The sequence below is a fragment of the Montipora foliosa genome, chromosome 9, assembly GCF_036669935.1.
Source record: "Montipora foliosa isolate CH-2021 chromosome 9, ASM3666993v2, whole genome shotgun sequence".
Classification (NCBI taxonomy): domain Eukaryota; kingdom Metazoa; phylum Cnidaria; class Anthozoa; order Scleractinia; family Acroporidae; genus Montipora; species Montipora foliosa.
The window spans coordinates 22590145-22602644 of record NC_090877.1 but is presented as its reverse complement, the minus strand read 5'-3'; the positions used below and the strand labels follow the sequence as shown (position 1 = coordinate 22602644).

The following is a 12500-nucleotide window of genomic DNA, read 5'->3' as shown; positions in this document are numbered from 1 at the left end:
AGGGAATTGAATCCCCGAAAACGAGGCTAAAAAAGATAACTTATGATCAGGTGGAAAAGTCACACTATCTGTCAGTTTCAATCACCGTGAAGATTTCCGTATTTGCCCTCTTAACTGTGAAAATGCACTCTCTAATTAAGTACATCTAGTTAAAAGATGTGAAAGAAAATCTTGGCATTCGTTTAACGTGGAGTATATTTCATACTGTACAGTGACTTATCCACAAGATAAAGTTATCCGACCTTTGCCGGAGCAACTGGTAACTGGGGCCAGGTGGCAAAGTGTAAGCTTATCAAGGAAGCCTTTGACAGTAAAAAACAAAAACAAAAACAAAACAAAAACAAACATAAAGGACTAACAATAAAAGCAAGGTGACACACGCTAACACCAACCCGGTGTGGCCAACACATCACGCATACGCACAACCATTTCACCCGGTCAATTAGCAGCCATTGACAGCTGTTTCGGCCTTTTGGGCAACATGGCGAAGCTAACATACCAAGAGGGTGTTTTAAGCACCCCTTTAAGTGGCAGCTACACATGCCATACATGTGGTAAGCTGGGTTGGGAACAGCAAAACTGTTCTCCCACGGCAAGCGTGTGGGAAGGTGGGTCACAACAAGAGATCGGTGTGTCACGTAAATTAAAAACAACAATAAAAGCAAGGTGACACACGCTAACACCAACAATGCCACCTTAATAAATTTTTAAAGGAATGCTTCGGTTAGCTTAGTGCAGCTTGCGAGCGAGGCGTTCGAGTATCCGGCGAAGTCTATTAGCAAAAAGGATGAGACGAGAAAAAAGTATCCAGCAATTTTTATTGCGATTAATTAAGAGCTTTAGCGCTAACATACTCAGGCGTGATACCCCAAACATTTGCGCTCGATCTTTATGATTTACAATGATTTCAAGTAGTCTGCTAAAGAGCTTTTAGCCCACGAAACAAACTCTTCATATTCTAGTTTTCCATCTTTGTTCTTATCAAACATGGCAATCAGTTCTTCTGCTTCTTCGTTGGTTAACCTTTCTCCAAAAGTTGTGACCACATAGCGAAGTTCTTCCGTGGAAATGTAACCGTTGCCGTCGCGGTCAAAAACCCTACGAAGAAATGGCGGCCATTTATCAGTCGGTTTCAAGTGTTAGGCATGGATATGGATTAATGTTAAACTGTACCTAAAAATATGACAGGAACTTAGGACACAAAAAACTTGAAATGTCAGTTTTGACTTGTCCAGAACACTAGAAAGTGATGGGGAGGGTCGGGTGTGTAGGAGTCTTGTAGGGTGGGTGTTTGGTTAGGGAAAAGAAAAAAAATCATTCAACGAACAAAGGACAGAAATTATTCATTCAGAAGGAATAATTATGTTCATCTTTTTTTTAATATTACCTACACGGAGATATGAGATCACAGTGTAAAGCCCCCGCTATCATATGCCAAAAACGGTGTTTAGTCCCAAGCTTGAACTGACACTCGCATTTTTAATGAAAAGAGTGTGCTGGTGTAAATAACTTCAAAGCATTCATGTGGAAGTCCACGATATCCAAAGGCAAACAGCCAAAAGAGTAATATTTATGACTTAGGGTATCGAATGATTTCAAGGAGAATTCAAGGACATATTTGTATTTGTAAAATACTGTTATGCTTTACTAGGAATGCGTGTTGTTGATCACATTTTGATGGCCAGAAGGCGTTCCCAGTTTCAGAAAAATCACTCTTTTACGCTGAAGTAACTCTGAAGATATTAAGTGAAACAATTATGTACTATCTCAATGCTACAGATTGATGTTGATATGAATATATGTTAGCTTGATTAGCTTGTGAAGATAGTTTTCACTGACGCAAAAAATCATGCGTACAAAAATACAGAAAAGATTTTTCGCGCACTTTACATTATTTACGCATGTGCGAAATGGTGGTTGTCGTGAAGGCTTGGAAAAAGTTTAAACTCATTGGTAGAAAAAAATACCACGTTTATTTCAGTGGATGATTCGATGGCTCAGCGGTTAATACAGGAAGGAAGTAACCTCGGACGTCCAATGGTGCGTGGGTTCGAGTCCTTGGAGCGACATGGGGCGTTGATGATAATATAAGGACGGCAAGGAAAAAGAGAAAGAAAGGGAGAAACGGTAAGTGAAAGAAGAACGGAAGGCAAGGGAAAGGAGGGGGAGGGCGGTGTTTTTTAATTTTCTTTTTTATCCCCCCTAAAAATCCAGGCCCCATTTTTACATCCCCCAAAAAGGGGAAAACCCTTTTTTAGACAGTTCACAATAACCTAGGTTCGGAAAAAATCAACCTAGGTTGAAATTAAAATTTATCTGTATTTTCATTCAAAATGTAACATATACTAATATTGCTGATATTGCAGGAGAGCCTCAAGAACTGGGCCTACTTCCAGCTTGTAACTCGATCGGCAGATACCACATATGAAGTTGTGTCGGCACGAACAACAAAGTACTGTGAATTAAGCCATCTAATGACGATTTCTAAGTGTGGCCCAGCGGTTTGGGCACTTTTCCAGAGATGTGGGCCCGGCTGTTCGAAAGCCGGGTAACTTAATACAGGATTAGCGCGGTAAACTTTGGTTCAATTTTCAAACTTAAGTTTTTGGTGAAAGTTTCTTTCGCTTACTTTTGTTTTTCAAGATTGGCTTCCTCTAATGTTAAGCTTTGCCGAATAACAGAGTTTAACAGCATTTGGGAGTAGAGAAATTAAATCCTTGGTTAATTTTAATCTGGGATTGGCTTTAATCGGTTTTTGAACAACCGGACCCTGGAGATCCCGGGTTCAGACCACTCAGTGACTCGTTCCATTTGTTCCTTGTATCAGTCCCTGGTTCAACTTCTCGGCCGCACTTGTAAATCGCCTCTGGTTCAGTTGCCTCGGGCCAGTAAGGGTTCTTAACAGTTGCTGTTGTTCTCTAGTAACGTTGATTGTGTTTCACTGGCCCTGAAAATCCCCTCTGGGCTGTATGGGGAGTAGACTTAACTGATTAGAGTGTAATGTGAAGTTCTCAGTTTCTACCCTATAAGAACCATGTGAGCGTTAGTCCTACTGATGGAAATGGGCCCACCCTGGTCAGAGTTTTTCTCTGTCCTAGTGTGGGCCCATTTCCATTAGAAGGGCTAACGCTCACATGGTTCATATGGGGTAGATAGTTAGCACTTCACATTACACTCTAATCAGTTAAGTCTGTTCAAGTATAAGTGCTACCCGGCCAACGTTTGCAAAAACGTAATCCTTCCACGTACTTGTATGGGGAGTAGTCAGTTTTGTATGAGTGTAAAGAGATCACGAAAGAGTTTGATTAAGAAAATAACACAAACAGCGGTGATAAACATTGAATTCAAACGCATTTTTATAAAACTTGACGTTTCATATGCTAGTTAACACACATTTTCAAAAGTGACCGTTACGATTTTTGAAAACTATATTTTTATCGTAAACATTAGGGGTCTGGAACCTAGACTAAGAAGAATGATCTGCAGCAGTAATAGCTAAAACAGCAATAACTTACCACTACTAATATTGACATTAAGGGAAGGCTTTAGCTCTTGAATGAACAAAGTCTCTTTAATTTTGCAGTGAAAATCAGTTTTTCCGGACGCTAAAATGTCAAAGTGATCCCATTTAATGTCGTGGCCAGTGGTTTTCACATGATCAGCAATGGCTGATGAATGGTCACTTTTAGCTAGGGCCTTAAAATGTTCCGTTTTTCTGTTCCGTTTTTCCGTCTTCGTTTTGTTTTGCCAATGTAGAATTCTACACAGTTCCAGCAGACAGCTTTATAGACGACCTTGGACCTCTGAGATCGGTTCAAGCGATCTTTGTATGGAAAAAAGGATTTGATGCGGCGTGTGTTTTGGAATCATGATGATCTTGAGATTGACGAAAGAGTAGAAATTGTATACGCAGGATTTCAGACGTTTCATGACTTGGTTACTGTGAAGACCTAAGTAGGGCAGCACGATTAAGATATCTTTTTTGGGGACTGTAGCTTGAACAGGGTTATTTGATTTGTTTTTATTTTTGTTCAATACATCGTTAATGTTGAACATGATAACGCTTTGAGGGTAACCATTTTGCAACTGGAGCTTTCTCAGATCTTTAATAGCGGCCTGTAATAAAGATGGCGAGGGGCAAATTCGGAAGCATCGATAGGTGAGAGTGCGGATGAGGTTCATTTTGTACTTGCGAGGTGTGAATAAATCCCACTTGGTGTAAGGCCTGTGAATGTGTTCTTCCGGTAGACAGATGTAGAGAAAGTGTTGTCAGGGGAGCGTTTTAGAAGGATGTCTAAAAATGGAATCTTATTGTCTTCTTCGAATTCAAGAGTAAACTTAATGCTATCGTGTCGACTATTTAGAAAACTTAAAAACTCATTAGCATTGTCTTTGTTGTCACACATGGTAAAGGTGTCATCTACATATCTGAACCAAAGCGAAGGTCAGAATCTGCTGTTCATCAACCAACCATATTTATTAAAAACTTAACTACGGATATCACATTTCCAGCATTTTCATTGGCTCGCCGGACACAGGTTATCAGCTCATATATATGCACTACCAAATATGGTCAATGAACACAGCAGCAAATACACAGTTTTGCGGCTCCGAGAAAAAATGGCCAAATAAATTCAACATAAAAGAGTTGTGATGTTGGGGTTTTTAATAAAACAATTATTCTACTCGGGCTTGCTGGATATGAAATGATCATAAGTAGAATGATAAAGATTGAGTATCCAACGGTGATGCCACTTGGAGGAGGATCCAAAAGGATACAAAACGTCTTGACTCAGATAAGTTAATAGGAAGAATGAAAAAATGAGTCGCTGGCGAACTTCTCACAGGTCTGGTATATTATAATTTCGTGTAAACGTTTCGCCCTTCGGGCTTCTTCAGTACACGCTAAAAACTAAAAACTAAAAATACCTGGTACAACTGAACTTGCGCTATTTATACAAAACTATGAACCAAAAGGTGTAAAATGTTTAAAATTACAAAAAAATTATAAAAAATCACAATAATATGTCATGTAATAAGTGCGGTTGGAATAAATCGAGTGGACAATACGTGAGAGAAGAAATAGTTAGCTCTATTCCGAAAAAGGCGTTAATCACCAGACATCGAAACTAATAATTTAAAATAAACAACAGGACTTAGTAAATCATGCAAACAGGTGGCGAAATGATGAGCCCAGGGCCCCTAAGAAGTAATAGAATCCCTGAACAGGGCCAGTGAGAATGCCGATCTGCACAGCGTAATTGGAAAAAAAGCCCAACTGGTTGCACAATTACTCCAGTGAATGATTAATTAAACCTTATTCTATTTTTGGAATTAAACTCGGATCTTTTGTTCAAGCCGTAAGGTTGGAGGGTGCATAACTGTGCGCACCACAGTTAAAAAATTTTTAACTGACGAAGGCCGAAGGGCCGAAACGTTTTTATTAAATTTCCTGGACCTTCGAGAAGTTTTGTCTTTCTCTCCTGTTTATATGCAACTTTATATATATATATATATATATATACGGAAGAAAAAAACACATAAACTACAAGTTCATCCCTACAAGCCTGTTTCGTGGTCGCCCACTCATCAGGGGATGAACTTGTAGTTTATGTGTTTTTTTCTTCCGTATATATTTCGCTCTACTTCTACGTATTGAGCACTGTTTTACGAAAATCAAGTTTCACACTTTATATATATATATATAACGTTTAGAAGAAAGACAACTTCACAGCGTAGCCACGAAAACACCTAACGAAGCGCCACGAAAACACCTAACGAAAACACCTAACGAAGCGCGGCTATGCAATTGCAGAAACAAGCAATCATGCCCCTTAAACGGCAAATGTCTATCATCGTCTATAGTCTATAGAGCCGAAGTGAAAAGCGATATCAACACCAAGATCTACTACGGAGCGTCAGAGGGAGAATTTAAAACCCGATACAACAATCACACTAAATCCTTCAGGCATAAAAAGTACTGCAGTGAGACGGAGTTATCGAGGCATATCTGGAGTCTAAAGGACAATAACATCAATTACACGCTACGCTGGGCAATAGAGTCTTTCGCCTCACCATACAAATGTGGATCAAAGAGATGCGACCTGTGCCTTACAGAAAAGTTGTACATAATAAAAGCAGATACGCGCCACGTTGTCTTTCTTCTAAACGTTATATTCGCTCTACTTCACGTATCGAGCACTCTGCAGCTAACTGGAACCCCCTACTTGCGCTATATATATATATATATATATTTTTTTCTTTCAAAAATTGTAACGGTCACTTTTGAAAATGTGTGTTGACTAGCGTACGAAACGTCAAGTTTTATAAAAATGCGTTGGAATACAATGTTTACCACCGCTGTTTGTGTTATTTTCTTAATCAAGCTACGATGGCCTAAGAACAAGAGTTTATACGAAAGAGTTTCTTACCAAAACGAAACGAAGATTCTTGCCAAAAGTTATTCGAAACAGACCTTAAATTATCTGGAAACATAGTCATCATTTCTGGCTTTTAAACTCTAGCCTCTTCAAAACATTTAGTTCGTTTCGTTATTATACGCTGGGATTGTCATATTCTGCGAGGGCGCGTGCGAGGGAGGGGAGGCGAGGGTCCTTCAAAGCGCGTCTCCTTCCTCGCTCGCGTGACTGTCTTTTACTTTGAAACAGTCCGGCTTTAGGCATTTCCTCAAATTTTAAGGCCCTAAAGAAGCACATGTACATGGAAACGGTTTCACATAGATATTGAAAAATTGCATTCATTCTTCGGTAATGAAAGCTGACTTAGTAATAATAGGAAATCGGCGATGTAAATTAGAACCAGTGCATGCTTAATATTGCAGAATATCTCGGAGTCGAAGAAAGGAAACTTCCTCAATGACTCGACACTAGTAACAAAACCTTTTAAACCACGACGTACATGATCGGTAGTTTTAGGTTAAATGTCTTCCAAACATAAAAAGATCCTTTGGTGTTGTTGAAAATGGTCATCGTAAAATTGGTTAAAGCAGCTGAACCGGATGCCTTTTATGCAAAATAAAATTATTGGAATGATTTGTCTTTTATGATAATTTTGTTTTCACCACCAAGATCGTTTTCCTTCAAGGGTTTAGTTTGGATCGCTGCTCGGTTTTGTTCTAAACGCTCGTTATAAAACTTTAGTGTCAAGTGTTTCATCAGTTTGATGCCGCCGGCCGGGTGAAAATGAATAACTTTGAAGAAGCGCGAATAGGAAAAACAATTACAGTCACTGGCGAATTATGCGATATCCCTTTTCATTGTAATTAAACTTTTTGATAGAAATTGCCACAAAAGGTGCTGTGTAAAATGCAAAACTTCCACTGATAGCCTTTTATCCGCCTCTCTTTGAGCTTTATGGCCATTCTTGTCTTCCCGTTTACCATTCGATTCATGTTTTTCTTTATTTTCGTTTCCGAATGTTCTTTTTAGATTGTATGTAACTTCGTTGAGGTTAATTCATGAAAAGCTGCAGATAAAAACGACTACTAACTGAAACATTTAATCGCAGGCAGTGTTTTATTCCCAAATTTAAAAGGAACAATAGAAAGCACGGTCCATTACGTTTATGCGTGTGGCTGTAATTAAAGGGACATTTGATAAGTATCTCACTACCGTAGAGGACACAAGCCAGCATTTTATTCACAATTGAAACGCGACCTGCTGCATTCGCTCAAAAGCAAAACGAAGCGCAGACTTATAAAAAAGGGAATCTGGGCATTTTCATAAAAAAGGTCCTCAACCTATAATGCATTCTGTCTTTAAGTCCCAACAAATAAGCAGCAAAACATCGTCAATAATAAATGACTTTTGAATATTCGGAAGTTGTTAAATTTTAATCAAAATCAATAACGCCAGCTTTCGTAATTCGCTAAGAGAAATACTAAAGTAAAATCCTATCCGTGCTGGCATGATTCTGTTACAAGACAGGAAGCGGAAAAATCGAGAATAAATAAAAGCTGTTCGGTTGTTTCTTACCTGAAGGCTTGCCTTAAAGTTTGTTCCATGTCGTCTTTACTGCAGCCTTCAAAATGTTTGGCCATAGAAATGAACTCTTGAAAATCAATCACCCCATCTCCGTTCTTGTCAAATTTTCTCAACGTTTCCTCGATTTCTCTGTTGCTTGGATTGAAACCAATGGCCCGAATCAAGCTTCCAAATTCGTGCTCATCGATTTCATCGTTGCTGTTTTTGTCAAAAATGTCGAACGCGGTCCGCATGATACGGAACTCTTCATTTGTCAGTTGCGATATTTCAACGGTCATCTTGAACTAGTTCAACTCGAAACGAGACTGAGAGGGCGAGATCCCACCAGAATACTCGATTCGAGTCTGTCAGGCGTTTACTAGTATTTCACGTCGTTCTTTTCAGTTGCACACGATTAAACGCCTCTGTGTTATTAATGAAAGTAAAACAACAGCAACCCCGCGAACGAACTATAAACTGACGTCAAAGTCCATATAATTATTGCGAATGCCGCTAGCCATGGACTCCTTATGCATGACGACGGAAAGTCCCCATTAAAAAAAGTTGTTTCCATGGCAACGTTAATTCTGTTACGACGTACAGAAAAAAAGGGCAACACTGTATTCAAAACTATAAGACGTTCTGATTTCTGTCATGACGTAGCGAGAAGATTATTTGCGTGTTTTATTCGAAATAAGGTGCACAATAGCTTTATGATTAAGTTATCAAAGAAGTTGTCATTCATATCTTCTCTGTAAGGGACATTTTGGACGCTTCCTTTTTAATTTTTCAAACAGGACGCAAGAAAACAATGGCCCATATAAGTACGGCGATACACCTCAGAGCGATTGATTGACAAAATGGTTGAATTGGTTTCATGGTTCCTGTGTACACAAAAGGGTTCAATATTCGTTAAACATGACAGATTTTGGAACACCTGATATATTTTGTTTCCACAAAAAAAATCGCTAATGTAGAATATGAGTAATGAATATGAGAATGAACTAGATGAACACAAAGAAAATATTTATCGTCCTAAGGTTTTGAGAGTAATACTCTCAATACAATTTAGCGAATTCATTTCACTATTTTAGAATTAAATTAAACCGTGCATACGGAACCCGCGCCCGCAGTGCGCGCGCAGTCAAAACTGTGCTATACTGTCAATCCTGGAAACGGTGTATTCCTGTGCGCTGTGCGTTGTTGTCGATCTACTCTGTCGAAAGTATCGAAAGTACGCCATCAAAGTCTTTTTTCGCAAAGTTAACATAAAAACATTATCAACGCAGTTTTGATGTCTTCTCACTCTTTAGTCGAAAATACTAGAATGAATTCGTCTCAAATTAGTTAGAAAAAGCACAAATAACAGCCAAAGCACAACAGCTGACGTTCGAATCGCCGCTCGCTGGCAACCCAGTTTTGGCGCGCCAAAGTTTGTTGACAAAAACGTTATGTACTGTACTTGTTCATATACTGTACTCTGTTTGTTACAGTACTGTACGCGTAAAATGTTCTTCATTTTATATTTGCTTCAGCAGAAGATTGTGCAAAAAATAACAGAATCTAAATGATAATGTACATACTCTTGCATTTTTGTTCAGTATTTTAAAATACATGTAACTACGATGAATGACACTAATGAATGTTTCTTTCTTCCTATTGTTTATTAGAAAAATACCAACGTTTGTCAGTTCACGTTAATGATTGACCATTTCGATTTAACGATTGTATAAAGGTGCAATTGATTGTGCTTCTCTATGCAAATTGCATTATTGTATGTCTCTAATACGCCATTGATTGTCATACTATGCAATTGATTTTCTAATAGCGTTAATGATTAACCATTGCGCGAGATTGAAAGTATATTTGTTACCTGTGATTGTCCAAAGGTGCCATTGTTTATCCGTTTATGCTATTGAATGTTAATATACATATGCAAATAGCGTTATTGAAAGTTCGTTCGCGTTAATGAAGTTCATGGAAGCGCTAACGAACCTATATTTGCTGTATAGTTTCAACTGTTGACGTAAATGAATGTATATTTTGCTTAAATGAACAACAAAAGGTGTAAAATTCAGTCTAAAACAAAAGACATCATCTCGAGGCTCTGGGGAATAAATATAAGGATTTGTCTGAGTTTATTCCCCAGAGCCTCGAGAATATGCCTTGTTTTGGATTGAATTTTAATATATCGAAATTGGTCTATTGCATCTTTCGCTGTCGGATATCAAAGTGCTCTTTGTTTCTAATATTTCATTAACCTAGATGTTATGTACAAAACTGAAACCAAATGGCAAATTCTGTGGTAACTTTGTCTGGTTGGATATGGGTTAACAAACTCATTGAAGGAATCGAACACCCTGAATGCATCCTCAGTTCACGACTTCCCAACCAACTGAGCCAACGGTGCGCGCTGTCGTCCCATTTTTTCCCATTTCATACCACGTGATGTTCCCAAGGGAATTTTGCTTTTGTTTTTTCATCAGTTATGCATACAGATTTCAGAGGTTGGAGTCTGTCCCAACCCCTGAGGAGGGATCCACACCGTTGATTATACCCGAGTCTACAATTTTGTCAGCACTGGAAAAGTTGAACCCCCGTAAGGCGGCTGGGCCGGATGAGATACCCAATTGGCTCCTGAAAGCGTATGCTGATATCCTTGCATACCCCGTCTCCATGATCATTAATTGCAGTTTTGCCGAGAATAGACTCCCGCTAGCGTGGAAGATGGCTGATGTTGTCCCAATACCAAAGGTGAAACCTGTTGAGGATATCAGTAAACATCTTCGCCCCATTTCCCTGACCCCGGCGCTGTCTAAAGTCGCTGAAGACTTTGTGGTTGGTCTTTATGTGGGCCCTGCCGTGATGGAGGTGATCGACCCCGACCAGTACGGAGGAATCCCAAAATCGTCTACCCTCCACGCCCTAACATCCATGGTGCACAATTGGTCCAAAGCAACTGACGGTAACGGAGCTGCCGTGAGAGTTGTCCTCTTCGATTATAGGAAGGCGTTCGACTTTATCGACCACACCCTGTTGGTACGTAAGGTCTTCGATCTATCGATTCCAAGGAGTGTCGCCTGCTGGGTTGCTGACTTTCTTATAGACCGACAACAACGTGTCAAGCTCTCTAAGGACTGTTTCTCGGAATGGGGCCCAGTCCCTGCTGGCGTCCCGCAGGGCACTAAACTAGGCCCTTGGTTATTTATTCTAATGATAAATGACCTAAGAGTCTCCGGCTTCCATTCCTGGAAATACGTGGATGACACTACGGTAGCCGAGATTGTACCGCCAGGAGAGTCAAGCGACATCCAAAGTGCTGTTCATGCTGTTGAGACCTGGTCGTGTGACCACCAAATGACCCTAAATGCCGACAAATGTAAAGTCATGAACATCGATTTTAAGAAGAACAGACACGCGTTTGAGCCTGTCATCGTTGATGGGAAGGAACTCTCCTTTGTTAGCTCTGCCAAGATCTTAGGAGTGACTCTGTCTAGTGATCTTAGGTGGAATGATCATGTGAATGAGGCTATCAGGAAAGCCAATAAGAGACTATACTTCCTGGTTCTTCTCAAGAGAGCGGGAGTGAACCCTCATGATATTTATATCAACTTCTATTGCACTGTTGTTAGACCAGTTCTCGAATATTGTTCGCCTATTTTCCATCATGCTTTTCCCGAGTATCTTATCAATGATATCGAGCGAGTACAGAAGAGGGCGCTAAGCATCATTCTACCTGATTGTTCCTATAGTCTGTGCTTAAGTATTTATGATCTTGACACTTTGCGGTCTCGGCGCGAGGAACAGTGTCTTAAGTTGTTTAATGTAATCTCTGGTAACCACAAACTATCCCACTTACTTCCTCCAGATCATGTTAACCATTATAATCTAAGGAGAAATAGAAAGTACGACCTCCCGGGTGTGCGCACCAAGCGTTTTCAGCGGTCATTCATTCCGGCCATGTGCCGATTAGCCAACAACACTGTGTAAATATGCGTCCGATTATCTGCTTATTGTTCTGACTTCTGGTTTTTTTTAGCATTTTGTAGTATTTTAAATAAATTTAAATTAGTCATACTCATGTATCTTAACATAGTATATATAGCGTATCATTGTCAAATTTGTAAAGTATTATGCAATTCAGCCTTTTGGCTGCGAAGTAATATTTTTATTAAACTATCTATCTATCCATCCATATGCACGTGCATAAGAAACTGTTCTATAGAGTAACATCACGTGGTCTGAAATGGGAAAACAAAACGTACAAGCTAAAGAGGTCTAATCCAAACGGTCTTTTGCGTCTTCCCCTGTCATGACATCTGGTTAAAAGGTGTGTACGAAAATCTCGGTCATCGTTTAACGTGGAGTATACTTTATACTGGGAGGTGCGGTGGCCTCATGGTTAATTGTGCGCTCGACTCCGGATCGAGATCGAGTTGTCCGGGTTTCGTGACCGGGGACAATAGGGAGTTTCAGAAACGACGACGGCTACGGCAACGACAACTCCAAAAAGCAGTA

At 39.7% G+C, this 12500-nt stretch overlaps 1 protein-coding gene across 1 annotated transcript; it reads right to left on the bottom strand.

Annotated features, from left to right (window-relative positions):
- Positions 1-801: 801 nt before the first annotated feature.
- Positions 802-8433, bottom strand: LOC137970224 (calmodulin-like). Its single transcript, XM_068816746.1, has 2 exons — positions 7995-8433; positions 802-1098 (listed from the first exon to the last, which is right to left on the bottom strand). Exons 1-2 carry the CDS (start codon positions 8279-8281, stop codon positions 897-899), a joined length of 489 nt encoding a protein of 162 aa, XP_068672847.1. The 5' UTR covers positions 8282-8433; the 3' UTR covers positions 802-896.
- Positions 8434-12500: the final 4067 nt, after the last annotated feature.

Bases quoted from the DNA above. Each gene is read 5' to 3' on its own strand.
- LOC137970224 (XM_068816746.1), bottom strand. From the start codon at position 8,281: ATGACCGTTGAAATATCGCAACTGACAAATGAAGAGTTCCGTATCATG. The intron at 1,099-7,994 runs GTAAGAAACAAC...ATTTCTTCGTAG, and splicing joins ACTTTAAGGCAAGCCTTCAG to GGTTTTTGACCGCGACGGCA.